This window comes from Lepidochelys olivacea, assembly GCF_965140295.1.
Source record: "Lepidochelys olivacea isolate rLepOli2 genome assembly, chromosome: 5".
Taxonomy (NCBI): domain Eukaryota; kingdom Metazoa; phylum Chordata; order Testudines; family Cheloniidae; genus Lepidochelys; species Lepidochelys olivacea.
The window spans coordinates 24,334,127-24,354,432 of NC_140415.1; the positions used below are offsets into that span (position 1 = coordinate 24,334,127).

At 41.6% G+C, this 20,306-nt stretch overlaps 1 protein-coding gene across 1 annotated transcript in view; it reads right to left on the reverse strand.

Annotated features, from left to right (window-relative positions):
* ADAMTS12 (ADAM metallopeptidase with thrombospondin type 1 motif 12) overlaps positions 1-20,306 on the reverse strand; it is a 319,746-nt gene that overhangs the window by 50,347 nt on the left and 249,093 nt on the right. The window contains exon 17 of the mRNA XM_084629649.1: positions 5,388-5,514. Within this exon, the coding sequence (XP_084485775.1) occupies positions 5,388-5,514 (127 nt within the window). The remainder of the gene's footprint in view (positions 1-5,387; positions 5,515-20,306) is intronic.

A 20,306-nucleotide genomic window follows, 5' to 3' on the forward strand; every position in this document is an offset into this window, starting at 1 on the left:
CCAGCCAGCAAGCACCTGAAAGAGAAAACTCTCAGTGTCACTCAGAGACCTGGCCCACCCTGCCCAGTGTCCCATCTCCACCCGTGGCCATCCCAGATACTTTAGAGGAAAGAAATAAAAAAACCCAGAATACACTGGTGGTGGTGAGGAATCGCTTTCTGACCCCTGGAGGTGGCTGACTGAAACCTTGAAGGATGAGCTTTCAGGAACATAAAACATAAATCAGAAGGAAGCCCCAGGGCTGCTGAGCTCTGACCCCCAACATCACAAGCAACCTCATCACACAATAGCACTCATGAATTTGTCCAGCTCTCTCCTAAAACTAATTAAGTTGTTTGATTTTATACTATTTTTCCTGTGCATTGGTTTAAATGATTTTCCTGCCATCACATAGCTACTCTGTGGCAGCGGCCTGGATAGAATCCAGCTCTCCAGGGCATCAACCAACTGCCTTGGTCTTGAGACCCACCCTTTCTTTTCCTGCAATCCCCTGCCTCATTCACTACACACCTTCCAAATTTTGCAAGAAATGAGACCGGGGTCCTACCAACAACAGCCTCACTCACTACACGACCCTGATCCAGTTCCATCCAGTGCACTGAATGAGGCGGGGTCCTGTGGAATAATAGTATTGGGCCTGTGTCTAATGTATCATAATGCATATGCACAAGAGGGCCGAATTAAGGTTGCACAGGCAATTTTCTGCTTCCACAAACTGAGTAATGATGGCCATGTTAAGACACTACACTGAGACGTTGACAATCTGAGTTCTATTCTTGTGTGACCCTCAGAAATCACTTAATTTCTCTGTGCCTCATTCCTCACCCAAAAAAAAATATTGAAAATAATAATGCTTCCTTTTTTTTAGCATTTGACTGTCTCATGTGTTTAGATTGTAAGCACGTTGACGGAGAGATTGTCTCTGATGGTGTCACGGATAGCACACTAGACTAGAGTGCAGGAGGTCTGGGTTCAATTCACATTGACATTGGATAAGTCACTTTCCTCCCTGTGCCTCAGGGATACTGCCCTCCTTTGTAAAGCATTTTGAGATCTACTGATGAAAAGGCATAGGTATTACTATTACCATGTTTTTGTACAGCACCCAGGACAATAGGGCCCCAATCTTGGCTGTGACCTCTAGGGATTATTGAATCCAAATCATAACAGTACTCTCTGTCCTTTACAATTGCTGGAATTTACTAAGCAAACTGTTAGCAGTGGTTAAAAAAGTTTTTCTCCTAAAAGCAGCAGCAAGCTTCCCTGAGAATGTCAGAACACTGCTGAGATGGCGGGAAATTGAAGACTTCAAATTATCTATTTATGGGCATTCTGTCTGAGTAGGTATTCATGTCAAAAAAGGGCCAGGGGAAATTTTCTTTAGACGGAAGGAAAAAAATTTCTGTTCACTTGGTATCATAGAATCATAGAATATCAAGATTGGAAGGGACCCCAGAAGGTCATCTAGTCCAAACCCCTGCTCAAAGCAGGACCAATCCCCAACTAAATCATCCCAGCCAGGGCTTTGTCAAGCCTGACCTTAAAAACTTCAAGGGAAGCAGATTCCACCACCTCCCTAGGTAACGCATTCCAGTGCTTCACCACCCTCCTAGTGTAAAAGGTACAGAAGAGAAGAAAGTAAAGAAAATACATTGTTCTTTCCTTTCAGGACAATACAATGAATTTTATACTGAGCATATATAAAGATAAACACCTGCTTACCAACCAAGCAATATAATTGTAAGTTACATTGGTTCATACCAGTATCTTTCTGTGCTGATGCCTGTCAATATCACTCTAGTTAATGGGGCTGTCATAACTGCATTTCCATCAAATGCTACCTCCCCATTGTAGGAGTCAACCATTTCTGTTCTACTCTGATTTGACACTTTACATATTTGTGTGCAATAAAATATTTTAGAAATGTCTTATGTAGCTCCAGATTATTTAACTAGAGAATGGGCAAAAGAGTTTTATCACATGCTCCCAGTCACCTAAGCAACATGAATGTTTGGACTCTGACTTCTCAGAAACCTGTGAGTTAACCAGTTTCCAACTTCCTGGAGTCTATTAGCTGAGAAGGTGGAAGTCAAGACATGACCCTGAGCGACTTGCAGCCATGCTGGTGATTATGTACATTTTATCAAAGGTAAGCTGCACAGCTATAGAATGGAATGTCTTCCAGTTCCTGTATGATTCAGTTTGAATTCATAGTCTGATGGCTAATCTTGTGCTCACGTGTTTTCAGTCCATGGGATCCAATAGATGGTAAGGAAGTTATCTAAAAAAACTTCCTCATGACTGCTTTAGATAATATATTTCCATTGAGAAATTGATCTGCATGTTGGAAGGTGGATGACCAGCTAATAAAAGCACTGCCTTTGATGGTAACTTAGTTTCGGGGGCCAGGAAACCCAGGGGTATGGTTACATAGCCAACCAAAGGTCCATCCATGACTGCATTGTGTTTGACCCTCCAAATCCCTTCTCAGTTCTTAACAAGGATTGAGTATAGTCAGGCCTGTATCCCTAGAATCTCTGACAGATTCAGCAAGTGAATACTTCCCTGTGCACCCTATTTTCAAGGGCAGAAATACCATCTCTCTCTGTCACTCTGATTTTCTTCAAAACAAAAACTGCTTTACTCCTACTTTACTTTCCTACTTTGAACTGCTGTCATGCCTGCCATAGGCGGATCCAGAAGAACTGCATCACGCCACTGAAGATGCCATCCATCGCCTGGCTAGATGACTATGCACATGCTAAACAAATAAATACTCTGCAGAGAGGAATCTCAGCTATCCTTCTGGATTGCAGATGACACAGCTGTAGGGGCCGAGCTGTAGGTTTCAAAGCTTTATTTGCAATAGCTCACTATAAGTTCATGGCTAGTGTGTGTGCACGCATGTGCATGCATCACTGGCCATTGTGGAATGAAATGTTAGCACTAACTCGGTCTGTGATCATACTGCCTTGTCACTACATATTGCTATAAGGCTTGATAGGGAACAGCAATCCCCCATTCGCTCAAGGAGCAGAGCTCTGTGTTTTTAAAACAGGGGCTCCTAAGTTCCATGTTTCATGTGGTGTGTGTGTGCTTTAAATGCAGCTACAGATTTATTATTCTGTTTCTTACTTATTCTTTTTTAATCATCAGAAATCATGGCTACTCTATGATTTTGTGCTGATTTTCCAGGAGCTCCTGTACATCACAGGCAACTAATTACCACAACTAAGAAGAGATAAATAAACAACCAAACCCCTATCACTATGTTTTATGACTCTCCTGCATTTTACTTTATCAATATTTTACTATTATCACTATTACTCTATAAAGGACATTTACCAAAGGAGACAGAAAGAACTGTAAATGGTTTTAGAATAGTCAGTCAGACTGGGATTAAGCTAGATCATTGCTTCAGCAGTGTGCAAAAAACTAGGCACAACAAGGCATATTTAACATAATTCTATAATCACTGAGAGATGATTTACAGCAATCTAATTTCCTACAGCAGGTTCTGACTGCTATTGAAGAGAAACAGTGATTTCCAAATGAAAGCAGCAGAAGCTAGATAATATGGTATTTAAGGATCTTTTAACTTCTGAAAAAAGAAAAGGAGTACTTGTGGCACCTTAGAGACTAACCAATTTATTAGAGCATAAGCTTTCGTGAGCTACAGCTCACTTCATCAGTTACTCTTTAACTTCTGAATAACCCAGTCATTTCTCTTTGGGACTTTGGAATAAAGAGCTTAATTTATATTTTTTATAAATATAAATGCTCCTGTGTGTTCAGTTTAGCCTCAGCTATTATGGAAGCCATTAGTTAATAAGTTTCATTCTACTGTCAATTGACTTCCTTGGCAATTTGCACAGATTTACAACCAAGCTGCGTGCTTTATACTTTTAAAATGATTTACATAGGCTGTAACAGCATTCCCCCTAGATATTTCCCCAAAGAGACATAATACATAACTGTGAACTGCAGGAACAAGTAATAAAACTATTAATCCCCCTAACATCTGTACATTATTTACTATATAAAAGCAGCAATATCCATCATGCAATTCAGTGCTGACAAATGCAAAGTTATACATAGCAGAAGGAATAATTTTGACTACTCCAGCCATGGCTTGGGTTCTAAATTCACTGGAACCACTAAAGAAAAAGCCTTAAGAATCATTACAGTCAGCTCAATGAAAACATTTGCTTAGTGACAGACAGTTGTCAAAAATAAATAAATAAAGCAAAAAAATATTTGGGTATGTAAACAGTGAGATAGAAAACAGTACTAAAAATTATGCATTACATATAAATCAATAGTCTGCTCTCACCTAGAATACTGTATTCAATTCTGGTTGCCCCATCCCACAAAGAGATGTAGCAGAAAGGGGGGTGCTCCAGAGACAGACAACAACAACGCTGAGTAAGAATTAACATAATGCAGTAGGGACATGGGAAAACTTCCATATGAGTAGAGAATGAAAAGATCAGGACTGTTTAGTTTAGAGAGAGTAGACATATAAGTAGGGACATGATAAGGATATTAAACAATAAACAGTACAGAGGAGGTAAATTGGGCATTCCCATTTACCCTCGCTCATAATACCAGAACAAGGGAACATTCAATATAACTGAAAAGCACAAGATTTAAAACTGTTGAAAAGAAATACTTGTTTCAAACACACAGTGAGAAATTAATCTTCATCACAAGATATCAAGACTAAGATTCACAAAATTTTTTAAATGGTTAGATATTTATAAGCATTACGTGTACATCAGTGGTCCCCAAATGTTTTCTGTTGCACCCCCCCTCCACCCGTAATGGAACCTGTCCGCAGTCCACGGGGATCCATGGTTGGAGTCTGGGGCCGGGAGCCACAGTTGGGGCTGGGGACTGCAGTCTGATCTGCCGCTGGGGCCACAAGTGGAGCAGCAGCTGGGGCCGGGGTGGAGCTGGGGGCAGAGCCGGGCTTGGTGGCGCTCCCTTCCTGCCCCTGTGGGGGCTAGCCTGGACCCCACTACACTCCCCGCAAATGTTCTTCCGTGCCCCTCTAGTTTGGGAACCACTGGTATACATCTACAGCTTTATTAGATAGGATAAAATATTTGAGATATACACATAATCATGCTTCATTTCATAGACTATCGATTAACTGATAGTAAGAAACTTCTCTTAAGGGCAAATAATTCTGAAATTGTCCTTTACAGGGTTTCTTTCACTCTCCCCTAAAACACCTGGTAGTGGCCACTATTGGAGACCACTGCTCTGAACTGTTGTTGCAATTCCTGTGTTCTTTGCCTCCCCTGAATACTATGTTTGAATTAGAATACAACACACTGAATAGTGCTCCTGTACAGTATCCTAGTATTCACAGTGTTTGTTACCTGGGTGGACAATCCTTTTCATTGCATTTCTTTTGTCGTCCGTTTGGCTGCATTTCTGGGTCACAGAAGGAGTTTTTGATCACACTTCCCCCCCTTTTCACACATTGGGCTGTTTGTCGCTGAACACCTGTGAGAATAATAATTTCTCCGTGCATATTAAATCCTTACACCTTTGTGTTTAATTCCAAATGGACACTGATCAGGTTGGCGTACCAGGCCCACCCCACTTCGTGGCAGAGTCTGTGGTTTTCAAAACAAAAAGGAAATGGCAGTAGTGGTTGTTTGAAAAGCAACACTTGTGCTGTACTAGTTTTGTTTTCAAAAGGAGAGGACTATTCCCTCCTAATTTAATATTCTTGGTCACATTAGAAGCATAAAAAGCATATAGCAGCACTTGAAGTATCTTAGCCAATACACAACAGGCCACATCTCAGAAAGTTGGAAAAAATATTTCCATCCTTTTTAAAAAAAAGAGATACAGCTAAAACAGATACCAAAGGCTCAAACACCCACTGGGAAGATAAACACGGTCATTGCTTTGATTGTGTGCTCTGCATTTGTTACTTGCACTCCATTCCTCTGTACTGGAATAAAGGATTGTTAGGATATAGATATTCAGGCCTGTCTGTAAAGGCCTATACTCTAAGAATGTAGGTGTATTCTTATCACTTGGCTAGTTATAGAGGTATAAAAGAAAGAATCAAAATCACTGTCTGCCAGTGTAAGGTCTTTCTCTTACTGAGACAGTCTGAGGCCCTGTTCTTAGGCTAAGGCCTTTGGCTAAGCAGCAGAGGCAGCCATAAGCTGGGAAGCGAACGGTCACATCCTCACATTCCAAACCAGTCACATTGAAATAAGGTGCTATTGGGCTGTTAGGAATACAATCCTGTCCTGATAGTGCCTATCACCTCCAGAGAAAGGGATGTGCCTAGAAAATGTAAAAGGAAACTTAGTTTGATAACATCCTGTCTGGCAAGACCTCACTTATCAATAGCTGGGATGTGAAATTCTCACTTCTGTATTGTTTTGTCATTATAGTTCCCATTTTGCTATTTGGCTGTATAATCTCTGTCTGGTTTTGTGATTGTACCTGTCTGCTGTATAATTAATTTTGCTGGGTGTAAACTAATTAAGGTGGTGGGATATAATTGGTTACATGATCATGTTACAATATGTTAGGATTGGTTAGTTGAATTTCAGGAAAATGATTGGTTAAGGTATAGCAAAGCAGAACTCAAGTTTGACTGCAGACTATATAGTAAATCAGGAAGTGGGTGGGTGTGGGGGGGAAATGGGAACAGGGAATGGGGGTGGGGAAATTGGAATCATGTTTGGCTAAGGGCAGGAATGGGAACAGGGATACAGGTGTAAGGCTCTGTGGTGTCGGAGCTGGGAAGGGGGACACTAAGGAAGGAAACTGGAATCATGCTTGCTGGAAGTTCACACCAATAAACATTGAATTGTTTGCACCTTTGGACTTCGGGTATTGTTACCAGGGAAGTAAGTGGGTAAAGGAATAAGCCCCCTAACAAGGATGAACAAACACAAGATACTCTCTCTCCATTGACCCACAGAGGAAATGCAGTGTTATTGTAGCGGTGTCAGTCCTAGGATAGCAGAGAAATACTGGATTAATGGCTTATTACAACAAGCTATAACCCACTAACAACTCCCTCTCAGCTGCTTCCCCGTCACTTCCTTTCACCCCCTGTGGGCATGTCTACACTACATTACTACAGGGGTTCATGTTCATCCCCTCCTTCTGTCGCTGATGCGCATCCTCACCAGGAGCACTTGCACTCACTTAAGAGGGGTAGTGTGGGGGCTGAAAGCCCAAGTTTCTCAGCTTGGTGCTGAGATCCCAGCTGCAGCCAGGCTGCCGACTGGGCTCTCAGCTCCACACTCTGCATGGAGCTTGCTCCGTGGGGAGTGAGAACCTGGGTAGCAGCCAGGCTCCAGCTGGGAGCTCCATGCGGAGCAGGGAGCTGAGAGCCTCGCTGAAGCCAGGCTCCAGCTGGGAGCTCAGAGGGGAGCCCACAGCCCAGGCCCTCAGTGCTGGGCAGTGAGGCTCCAGCTGTCAGCACTACTGGGACTCACAGCTGGAATACCCTTCCCCCCACTTTCAAAAAAGAGATCCTATCAGCAGTGAAATCATCAGCCGTGCTGACAGCCAACAGGCGATGTAAGAAATGCAGTGTCTATACAGACGCTGCGTCATCTGACCTTCATCCACTTAAGCCTCATGCATCTTGTCCAGGTGGATTTATTAGGTCGACATAGCGGATGAGTTACAGTGGCAGCAGGAATACTGTAGTGTGTACGCCTACTTACTTTGATGTAAGGTGCCTTACGTCAACTTCACTTTGTAGTGTAGACATGCCTTATGACTGGAGGGCTCTGAATGGGCCACTTCACCTTGAATGGACCCTTGGAATGTGTGTTAACTACTTATGCTAAACAATCTGTTCCACCTTGTATTTAGCTGTGACACTGCATACTCTTCCCAGACCTGAAGAAAAAACTCTGTGAAAGCTTGTTTCTTTCACCAACAGAAGTTGGTCCAATACAAGAAATTACCTCACCCACCTTTCCCCCCAGAGGAAATGAAAGTTTTGTGGCATGGGGATGAACTGCATAGACCCACTGGTATAAATGCCTACATGGGGATTAGAGAGATAAGGCGAGTGAGGTAATTATCTTTCACTGGACCAACTTCTGTTGGTCAGAGAGAGAAGCATTCAAGCTACACAGAGCTCTTCCTCAGGTTCAGGAAAGGAACTGAGGGCAGGCCTACATTTAAATGCTGCAGCAGCTGCTACCTATGCCTCTGGGAGGGCTTCTCCCATCAGTGCAGGTACTCCACCTCCGTGAGAGGCGATAGCTATGTTGAAGAGAGAAGCCCTCCTGTTGACACAGAGCTGTCTACACCAGGGGTTAGGTTGGTATAACTACGTCACTCAGGGCTGAGTAATGTAGTTATATCAGTTTAAGTTTCAAGTGCAGACCTGGCCTAAGGTTGCCACACTGGAATACCAGGTTGAACAGATAGTTTAGCATAAGCAGTTAGCATGCATTTTAAAAGCGACCCGTTAACACCCCTAAAGTCATAGAACGAAAAGGAGTTAGTGGGCTACAGATTGTTGTAATAAGCCATAAATCTAGTGTCTTTATTAAGACCATGATTTTTAGTGTCTAGCAAAGTTATGAATTTAAGCTTCTAGGCTCATCTTTTGAAAGTGTTGAGCAGGTTTACTTTGAGGATTATAGAATCATAGAATATCAGGGTTGGAAGGGACCTCAGGAGGTCATCTAATCCAACTCCCTGCTCAAAGCAGGACCAATCCCCAACTAAATCATCCCAGCCAGGGCTTTATCAAGCCTGACCTTAAAAACTTCTAAGGAAGGAGATTCCACCACCTCCCTCGTGAACCCATTCCAGTGTTTCACTACCATTCTAGTGAAAAAGTTTTTCCTAATATCCAACCTAAACCTCCCCCACTGCAACTTGAGACCATTAGTCCTTGTTCTGTCATCAGCTACCACTGAGAACAGTCTAGAGCCATCCTCTTTGGAACCCCCTTTCAGGTAGTTGAAAGCAGCTATCAAATCCCCCCTCATTCTTCTCTTCCGCAGACTAAACAATCCCAGTTCCCTCAGCCTCTCCTCATAACTCATGTGTTCCAGACCCCTAATCATTTTCGTTGCCCTCCACTGGACTCTTTCCAATTTTTCTACATCCTTCTTTTAGTGTGGAGCCCAAAACTGGACACAGTACTCCAGATGAGGCCTCACCAATGTCCAATAGAGGGGAACGATCACGTCCTTCGATCTGCTGGCAATGCCCCTACATATACATCCCAAAATGCCATTGGCCTTCTTGGCAACAAGGGCACACTGTTGACTCATATCCAGCTTCTTGTCCACTGTAACCCCTAGGTCCTTTTCTGCAGAACTGCTGCCGAGCCATTCGGTCCCTAGTCTGTAGTGGTGCATGGGATTTTCCCGTTCTAAGTGCAGGACTCTGCACTTGTCCTTGTTGAACCTCATCAGATTTCTTTTGGCCCAATCCTCTAATTCGTCTAGGGCCCTCTGTATCCTATCCCTACCCTCCAGCGTATCTACCTCTCCTCCCAGTTTAGTGTCATGAGGATGAGGACTGATAGGTCTGATATAGAGTGATCGCTTTGTGTTCACCCACAGGTGATATGGTGTTTTTGTCTTTTTTCATTTTCATGTGTGAAAGAGCGTACTGATTGTCTGGTTTCACCCACATAGTTGTTACTGGGGCTTTTAGTGCACTGGATGAGGTACATCACATGTTGTGATAGGCACATATAGGTCCCATGGATCTTGAAAGGTTAGTAGTGGGGGGTGTTGACCATGGTAGTAGTGGAGATATGTCTGCAGGTTTTGCATGTGTTGATGTGGCAGGGTCGAGTGCCACTTTGAATTGGTGTGTCCTGGTTTGTGGGGAGCTTGCTTCTGATGATGAGCTTGGAGAGATTGGGGGGTTGCTTGAAGGCCAGAAGAGGGTGTTTAGGAAAGACTTCTTTCAGGATGGAGTCCCCATCGAGTAGGAGTTGTAGCTGTTTGACGATACCCCATCTGGGTTCCAGTGTGGGGTGGTAGGTGATAACTATTCATGTGAAGTCACAGGGGGTTTTATTTCTAAAAGCAGATTCTCTTACGGTATTTGGATGGCCCATTCCATGATGTGATCTACTTCTCCGGTGGAGTGTCCCTGTTTAGTGAAGGTAGTTTTGCGTGTGTTAAGGTGTATATCCCAGATTTTCTCCTCGGTGTATATTCTGCAATATCTGAGTGCCTGGCTGTAGATAACAGATTTCTTGGTGTGTTTGCGTGGTTACTGGATCTATGAAGGTCGGTGTTGTGATCCATGGGGTTCTTGTATATAGTTGTCTGGAGGTTTCATTGTTGAAGCCGATGGTCGTTTCCATGAAGTTGATGCTAGTGTGGGAGTGTTCCAGACAGAGTTTTATGGACAGATATTGGTTGTTCAAGTTGTGGTGGAAATCTATGAGGAAGATTAAGTCATCTGTCCAGAGGATGAAAATATCATACATGTATCTCAGGTATATCATTGGTTTCGCATTTGTCCAGAAATTCTTCTTCAAGTTGGCCCATGAAGAGGTTGGCATATTGGGGAGCCATCCTAATACTCATGGCTATTCCCATGGTTTGGGCAAGATTTTTGTTGTTGAATGTAAAATTGTTATGGGTGAAGATAAAATGGATGAGTTTGATGATGTCTTTGGGGTGGATATCTGAGGTCATCCATTTTCTTGTAAATATTTGAGGCAAGCAGCTATGCCATCATTGTGAGGCACGTTGGTGTATAAGGAAGTGACATCCATGGTAAGGATGGAGTTCTGAGGCAGGCTGTTAATGTTGTGGAGTTTGTGGAAGAAGTCGGTTGTGCACTGGAGGAAGCTGGCCCTTTGTATGGTGAGCGGTTTGAGGATGGTTTCTATGAGTCCTGATATTCTTCAGTAAGAGTGCTATGGCCAGATATTATGGGTCTGCCTAGGTTCCCTTGTTTGTGGATTTATAGCTTATTCCAACAATTTGTACCATGCTAACCCCCCTTTTTGTCGTATGGCAACAAACTGAGCGTTTCACGTTGAATGGTCCCTTAGAATATGTGCTAACAACTTATGCTAAACTGGACTTAGACTATAGCTTAGGCTATGGCTACACTACTACTTATGTCAGCATAAGTTATATCGCTCAGGCGTGTGAATTTGCCACTCCTCTGAGCGATGTAATTTACACTGACCTAAGTGCCGGTGTGGACAGCACTATGTCAGCTTTCAAGCTTTACACAAAGCTTTTCTTCAGGTCTGGGAAGAGTGCTACTCAGAGTAGTGTCTCACTATGTGTACATTTCCCAGACCAGCAGAAGAGCTCTGGGTAGCTCAAAAGCTTGTCTCTCTCACCAACAGAAGTTGGTCCAATAAAAGATATTACCTCACCCACAGGTATGCTAAATGAAGAGAGCAATTAAGCCCCTTTATGTAGTGAAGTAGCTGGAAACAACAGAAACTGCTGCCGAAGGCAAAGCACTGGATGTTAATGCCTGCTAAACTAGGTGCATTGAAGAGTTTCCTGATTGCAAAAAGCTGGGTTAGGGAATTGGTTGACAAGCTGTATGAGTGTGAGAGGCAGAGAGCCAGAGAGGCAAAAGTGAGCAGTCAGCGAAAGATGCAAGGATGAGCATGGCCTTCAGAGGGAGCAGAGAGCCAGAGTTCCTTGGATCATAAATGAGAGGAGAGGCAGACTTGAAAACTGTGAGCAAAGAAACTATCTACTGTAATGTGTTTCTATTGTATTCAGGAAAACACAATTTTGTGTAAACAAATAGGATTGCTAACCTCTTGGGCCAAAAGAGCAATAATATTGTATCACTGTGATTTTTATCCTACCCCTATATAGGCTGTTGAAGGGGTCAAAACAGAATATGCTACTCTGGGGTCAGGGAGAACTGTTGTATTTTAGATAAAGAGGTGTCAAGTTTGCACAGATTCTTTAGCAGGTTTCAAGAAAATAAATTTAAATAGAAATCTATTAATAACACATAATAAACAACCCATAAGCTTTGGGAAACAGATTAGTTTTTCCTAATATTTCACACTTTTCCCAATATAACCATTGCACATATAAACACAATTTAAATATTTGTTTCCTAATATTTCACATAAGAATTCTAGTTATTTTTTTCATGGAATACCAGAGCCCTTCCATTTCACTTATCCATGAAGTTACGCAAAAGGGCTTAAAAAGATGGACATAGAGAAGATAGGATGTAACTGGAAAATCCAAAGAAGGGAATTAAAGTAGGTTTTGATGGTGGCAATGGTAGCAGTAGATTGGAGGAGGGTTGACCATTGTTGAAAAATGCCAAGAGAATTTAACAGAAAATGATACACTTTCTAGCAGTATTTGTGTCATGTTATAGTATTTAATGGACAACTGTAATTATTTTTATACAATTCTATAGGATGGCTAAATAAGGCCTACGGCAACACTATTAAATTCAATTTTTTATAGATAAGTTTCTATAGAACCCTCTTGGTTTCCTCCCTAATCTGTTCTATGCAACTTTTCCATTATGATGTTTGTTTTTTGCTTTGGAAATCTAATCTGAGAGTTTGGCAAATGTCACTGCCAGTTGTAAAATGAGGGACATTATCAGAAATGCTTCTCTGCTCCTTTTCAAACTCAGACATGAATTATTCCCCTATGATGAATTATTTAGCATAGTTTCAGCTGCTGTAATGCATTACAAAGCAGAAGTCTGGTGATAAGGTAGCCTCTTCAAACATGTACAGAAGCCTTGTTTACAGTGTGTGTGCTCTTATCCCTGCCCTGACCACATGACATCATCTATTTGAGTCTGGTCAGTTGTTTCAAGATGTAATCACACAAATACCATTCTTAATAGGGGCCTTAAGTGGATTCACTTTATTTGCAGAATCTCAGAAAGTTCTGGGATTGTTCAGAAATTAAAGGTGGATAGGTCCCTAATTTTTCCATTATGGATGTGCATAACTCACTTCAAAGCCAGAGGTACAGAGTAACGTGCACATCAAGATGCAAATAGATTCAATGAAACAGTCTTTAAAACAAAACAAACAAATATTGTCATATTTGGCAACTATAAATATCCAATGTTCTGTATGAAGCAAGTCAGAAATATCTCACACTGGCCCTGACCTATTCCACACTTAAGCACATTCGTAATTTAAAACACAAGCCCCACTGAAGTCACACATAATAAACATACTTAAATGCTTCTTTCAACGGAGGCCTCTAACAATTTTTATATGGTGGTCCTGATTGCACCCAGCTATTTCTCCCTGATCACAGTGTTGTAGCCCTGCTCCTTGTCAGCAACGATTTGATGTGGCACTGGTGGACACCCATGTAGCTGCCGGGCTGTATGTGTGTGTGACAGCAGTCCATGGGATGAGATCCCTACTGCAGAGACCTTGCTCTATGTTCAGAAGCTAGAACATGTGTGGGAGTGTCTCCAGGAAAGAGACCTTTCTGCTGGTGAAGCAGCCTCCCTCCTACACCTGTCCTCTCACTGCTGGTCCCACTGAGTGATCACTTAAGCCAGGTCTACACTAGGAAATTAGTTTGCTATAACTGCGTTGCTCAGGGGTGTGAAAAATCCACACCTAAGAGAGACACAGTTAAACCGACCTAATCCCCTGTGTAGACAGCACTAAGTCAATGGGAGAATTCCCCCACTGACATAGCTACTGCTTCTTGGGGATGTGGATTATCTATGCCATCAAGGAAGCCCTCCTATCAGCATAGGCAGAATCTTCACTGAAGCTCTACAGAAGTATATCTGCAGCATTTTAAGCATAGACTTGCAGTCAGCTGCTTGAAAATCATTCAGTTTCTCATTCTCCCAATCCTTCCATGCCTGACAGTCTCTCTCAAATAAACAAAACCACTATATACAGAAGTGGCTGAGCTCGCACTTCCAGTGCAATTGAGCTTTTTTGCATGCAAATACACTCATAGGGGCATGAATACCCAACATTTGTGCAAACAGAACGTGTCTGCACCAATGTTCACGAAAAAGCAAACAAACCGTATCAACATGGTCAGGTCAAATAGTGATTTTTCCACAAACAATTTCCCCTGCTCTTTGCCTTTCTCAGATCAACCGTGAGCTGGAAGGACTATTTTTGATGGCAGAGTCCAGTTCACCTTCCATGTCCATTCAATTCTTGATTCCTCTGGTAAATTTACCAACAAAAATGCCAGTTAGAACATGGTTGGGTTGAGCTTTTTCGGCTATTGACTCAGAGGCTGAACACTTCCATTGACAGTGTCATCAAAACTAAAAACTGAAAATGTAGATCAGAAGGGTCAGTGTTGGAAAAAATCAGATGTACAAAGTGTGTGTGTGTGTGTGTGTGTGTAAAAGTATGTGTGTGATTGTGTCTCTTTGCAACAGACTTGAAATTGATTGTGTGCATGAGTGCATGCGCGCACACACTCACGGTGTTTTACCTTGCCCTTTGAATGCACAAATAATCATATTAATTATATGCACATATTATATACACAATTATGAAGGCAACTGTATGTCCCTAACTTTTTGAAAATCAGCATCTAAATCCAGACAGAAAAACACAGTGACCACTAGTTTGTAAAATTAATACCACAACTTTTGGATTAAACTAGTACATATGGAATTAAATTTGCCATGCTGAAGCTGAAAAGGGATTTAGTGGGTATACACTAATTAGTCCCAATAGGAATCTTGTGGCTAAATCCTTTTATAAGCTTTGAAAATTTACCACTTGCTTGTTATTTCTACAGAGAGATCAACTTTTGCATTCTGCTTAATGCTATCTTTCAACCAAGAGGCTGCCCTCTATTAGACAGATTATGTTCAATGCCACTTTAATCTAATTCTGAGAAACATGATTACGGCCTTTAGAAAGGACTGAATGTATTTGCAATTTTTTTTATCAACAATTATTTAAAGAATGATATGCAAGAAAAAGCAAAGTAAAGGTTTATGCATCTTTACATCTCAGAAGTACAAGTAAACCTTCATTTTAAACATGTTTTATCCCATCTCACACTCAAGGGGATGAACCCTGTCTGGAAGTCTCTCAAATGACATCAAGTGTTGTAGCCCCTGAATTTGACATTCCTTCGTGTACCCCAGAATTTGACAGTGCTGCAGTCAGCCATCTTGTGTGTTCAGCCTTGCCAGTGTATGGGGAGATTTTGGCAAACCAGTAAAGGCCTGGAACCACTACTGCTTATTGCTAATGGTAGCCAAGTCAGCAGGCCGTACTGAACCACTATTGCTTGTTGCTAAAAGAAGCCAAGTCAGCAGGCTATAAATTGGTCATGCAGTGGCCTTAGCATAACCAAGGCAGGAGGGGAGGGGGTTGTGGGTGCCACAGACAGGACAGCTTGACCTCGCGACCTTCCTGCTAAGAATGTTGAAATTGCTGATATATGTGTTTTAGAAAAACAGGAAGTCTGTCTATATGTGCCCCCGGGAACGTTTGTCAGGGCCCCAAGGCATGGAGACTCTGAAAAAAAGCAAAACAAAACCCATATCTGGTTAAATTGATGATCGGAAGGAAATCTCTTGCTTGACCTTTAAAAACTGCTTGCTTAGCAAGCTTTCTTTATGTCATTGTATTACTAATGTATAAACAAGGGGGGAAAGTCCGAGGTAGTGGGACTTCTGAGAAGGGGCTCTTCAAGGATGCTCCCTCTGGACGCATCTTGGGGTCCCCACCGGCAAACGGAAGGTTGGCCAGCTGAAGCCTGTCATGGTGCCACTCAAAGGTCACACTCAGCTTCAGTAATTATCAAGTGTTGGGGTATTTTACTAACCTGTTGTGGACATTTGTAAGTGTTTGAGACTAAATAAAGTTTAGCTTTAAGTGAAAGCACTCTTGTGTTATCCTGTTTGTGCCAGCCATCTATCGGTCAGACGGCTGTGTCTCCCTTGATTTATTTCCTGACACCACCACACACAGAGTAAAAGTTACCAAGAGCTTTGGGTTTAAAGAAACCCAGGTAACATTAGCTGAAAACCAAAGATCACGTAGCTAGGAATAATCCACGCAGCTGCATGTTTGCAGCTCTACTAATCAGAATAGGAGGTTGGGACAGGGAGTTAATGTTCCACAAAAATAGAAAGAATGTTTAGACAGCCAACCTTGGTTTTAGGTGCCTCTGACATGTAAGTTTTATTGTTGTTATGACTAGAAATGCTTTGCTAAGAAGAAAGAAGCAGCAGCAGCAGCAGAAGAAGAAATTGATATTGGCTGTTGCTAGGCAAATTGATAGCCTATGAGAGGCTGTCATCAATTATGGGCTTTGTCCAAATAAAATTTATAAAAAAATTAGTTTAAACATGTGCTTTAAAGCAGTCTGAGGAAGCTTGTCTTTGAGCAAGGATCTGACATGTAAAATTCCCCATCAGCTGGATGGAAGGAAGGCCCCCGGAAGCCCCGATGGTAATCACTCCAAAACATTTCAGATTTTGGTAAATATAAATGTTTTGAATGCTCTGAACCTATTGCTGTGGCGTGTGTGTGTGTGCGTGAGAGAAAGAGTGTGTAAGACCTAGTGAAAAAATAGTTTTAGGTAAAAGCACTCTGGTTTGTATCAATCATATATCAGACAGAGTAACTGTGTCCCTATTGATTTATTCTTGACATCTCCTGGAGAGAAACAGTAAAGTTACCACTGCTTTGGGTTCTGAAAACCTGGTAACAGATTTGGTGAGCCAGCCAGGAGTGATAGGGAGGAAGGGGATGATTGGTACAAATGGTTTGCTGTGCTGTGCAAGAGGAGAGGACTGTGGGGCAGAGTAGCCACCTGGAATTTCCCTGTGTTGTGGTCTGTGAGTCAATTTATGGATACATTCCGTTACTGGGGCTCAGGGCTCAGGCTGGTAGCCTGATCGACTGAGAAAATATGTCAGAAGGAAAGGAAAAATCTGGGAGAAAAGCACAGTTGAAAATAATTTTGGAAAACAGCCTGACTGATTTGTAAGGAGCATGGTAATGGTTTTTAGAAGCCTGGACGCTTTACCAGCCCTGGGGAGTTCCTGCAGCTCTGTAAGCAGATGGTAGCGATGGTAGTAAATAAAGAGATAGATGAGTTAAAGGCAAAAAAAAAAAAATCCAATCTAAAGGCAGCATCAAATACCCTCCGCACCACCAGCTTGATTCAGGCCTCACAGATAGTGGCACTGCAGAAGGAGGGGTGTGACGGTGAGCGAGAAAGTAACAAGCTGGAGCAGGAGGTATTTGGATTGAAACAGCAGACAGTGGAGATGGAAAGAACTGTTAAAGCCTTACTGAAGGATTCCCAGGATAAGAACCAGGTAGACCATGGGGACTGTAAGACATTATTTGACCTATATGGATGCATCAAACCTTTACTATGCTTTTTCTTGCACATCATACTTTAAATAATGGTTGATAAAAAATTGCAAATACAATCAATCCTTCCTAAAGGCTATAGTCATGTTTCTCTGAAAGCCTTCTAGAGATTTTGTACCATAAACATAAGAGGAAGTGCCAATTATTTATTTTTATTTTATATTTTATAATTATATGTTTATATAATATAAGCATATATTATTTATAATATCATTAATTAAAATAATTATAAATTATATATTTATAAATATCATTATACATTAGTCTACTTTTATATAATTATATTATATATAAGTATATATAGTATATATTTACATAATTTTTATATTATTTATTTAATTTATATGGGGGCGGGGGAAGTCAATTTCAGGGTATAGCTCTTATCTCTCAGGTTCTGTTGTTGCAGTCTAATCTGATCCAGTTTCCTTTTTTAGACTAACCAAGATAAATCCATACAAAGGAGAGAAGAAAAATAACTAGAACAATACATGAAAATGCAGTTTCTGTTTCTAGTTTGTAGTTTTGTTGCTGGAAGCCCACAGCATACGACTTCTTTAGCCATTTATGAACCCCCAGCTCCACTTCCTTGGCTCCAGAAAATATCTGGCTGGATTGTTCTGATTTTCCTCTAACCGGGCTGTAGGAGGAAGAACAGATTAAGGCCACTTGATGTTGATTGATTGTGATAACGATTATTATTATGGGTCTGATCCAACGCCCACTGACGTCAATTGGAGTCTTCCCACTAACTTTAGCTGGGCCTTGAATGAGGCCCTAAGTTACCAATTGATCCCAGAAAAGAAAATATTCATAAGTGGTGGCAAACTTATCCCACTGGATAGGCCAATCAGATAATTTGATAGTGCCTATATAAATAATTGGCACTTCCTCTTATATTATGGAATAACTAGTCCTTCATGAAAGCAAACTATGACCACAAAATCCTTGAAGGTCATTTTACCACCACATTTTAGTCAAAACAAACCTAACTCCCATCATTTCTTTGACTCCATTTTGGACACCACTTGTTACACCACTTGTAACTTGTTACAAACACCACTTGTTATATAATATGTAACTTGTTACAAACACCACTTGTTATATAATATGTTTATTAGTATACTACGATCTTTTAGTCAACTTTAACCCACTGCAACATAGCAACACCTGTTTCAAAAATACCAAGATGGCTTGGATGTAGCACAACATCTCTGTTCTTGTCAAGGACATTCAATTCTGAGTCTAAAAAGTGCTAAAAAATAATCATGGTCTAAACCAAGAAACTAGTTTTATGGACGCTCAGAGAATTGTGGTATTTAACAGAGTTTGGAAATAGTATTTCATACTGGCCTATCGAACCCACTGACGGAAGAAAAGAGTGTCACATTAGCTGAGTGTGTAATAGGTCAATTCTTTTTGGTCTAGAAGGTCAACAATTAATATAATTCCTATTATAGGTAATACGTGTTTAGAGTAACAATTTCCAGTTTTCTACACTGAGAGCGCGCTGGCATTTCCCAAATACACCAACAATGGTGCTGCCATCTAATTCTAGAAAACAACATCACAATCCGCCCTAAGTAAGGGGGCAGAGCAGAGAAGTGCCATCACGGGAGCAGAGGAGGGTTGGAATTGTGATTCTCGTTTTCTCTTTGCTACAGAGGTGTGGTAGCGGGAACAACTGGCATAGATAAGCAGCAGTTTACTTCCTGCTTTGTGCCAAGGCTCCACTGCCTCTGGCTGCCCACCTGCATATGGCAAAACTAGTGGACCTGCTCAAGTTTCTTTCCCCACATATCATGACCTATTATGACTCACCCCCTATGTTAGGATATAGATTTCAGGCCTGTCTATAAAAGGCCTATACTCTAATTTAGGTGTATTCTTATCACTTAGCTAGTCATAGAGGTATAAAAGAAAGAATCAAAATCACTGTCTGCCAGTGTAAGGTCTTTCTCTTACTGTGACAGTCTGAGGCCCTGTTCTTAGGCTAAGGCCTTTGGCTAAGCAGCAGAGGCAGCCATAAGCTGGGAAGCGAACGGTCACATCCTCACATTCCAAACTAGTCACATTGAAAGAAGGTGCTATTGGGCTGTTAGGAATACAATCCTGTCCTGATAATGCCTATTTCCTCCAGAGAAAGGAAAGTGCCTAGAAAACGTAAAAGGAAGTTTAGTTTGATAGCTTTCTGTTCGGTAAGAACTCACTTATCAATAGACACAGCTGGGAAACCCTTATGTCTTTATACATATAGTTGTGAAATCCTCTCTTCTGTACGGTTTTGTCATTATAGTTCCCGCTTTGCTATTGTTTATTTGCATGGTCTCGGTCTGGTTCTGGGATCGTTTCTGTCTGCTGTATAATTAATTTTGCTGGGTGCAAACTAATTAAGGTGATGGGATATAATTGGTTAAATAATTATGTTACAATGTGTTAGGATTGGTTAGTTACATTTCAGAGAAATGATTGGTTAAGGTATAGCTAAGCAGAACTCAAGTTTTACTACATAGTCTGCAGTCAATCAGGAAGTAAGGGGGTGGGAGGAATGGGAACAGGGAATGGGGCTGGGGAATTGGAATAATGTTTTGCTAAGGGGGGGAATGGGAACAGGGACACAGGTAAGGCTCTGTGGTGTCAGAGCTGGGAAGGGGGACGCTAAGGAAGGAAACTGGAATCATGCTTGCTGAAAGTTCACCCCAATAAACATTGAATTGTTTGCACCTTTGGACTTTGGGTTTTGTTGCTCTCTGGTCATGCGAGAAGGACCGGGGAAGTAAGTGGGTGAAGGAATAAGCCCCCTAACACCCTAACTGCCCTGATCAGCCATATAGTGGCAGAACCCACCCTATATTTCAGTTTCCACCTTTGCAGAGAACTAGAAGTGAACTCTAGTAGTTGAAAAAAGACAAATAGTAAGTGGGGATACCATTTGTTTGTTAGAAATCAACAAACA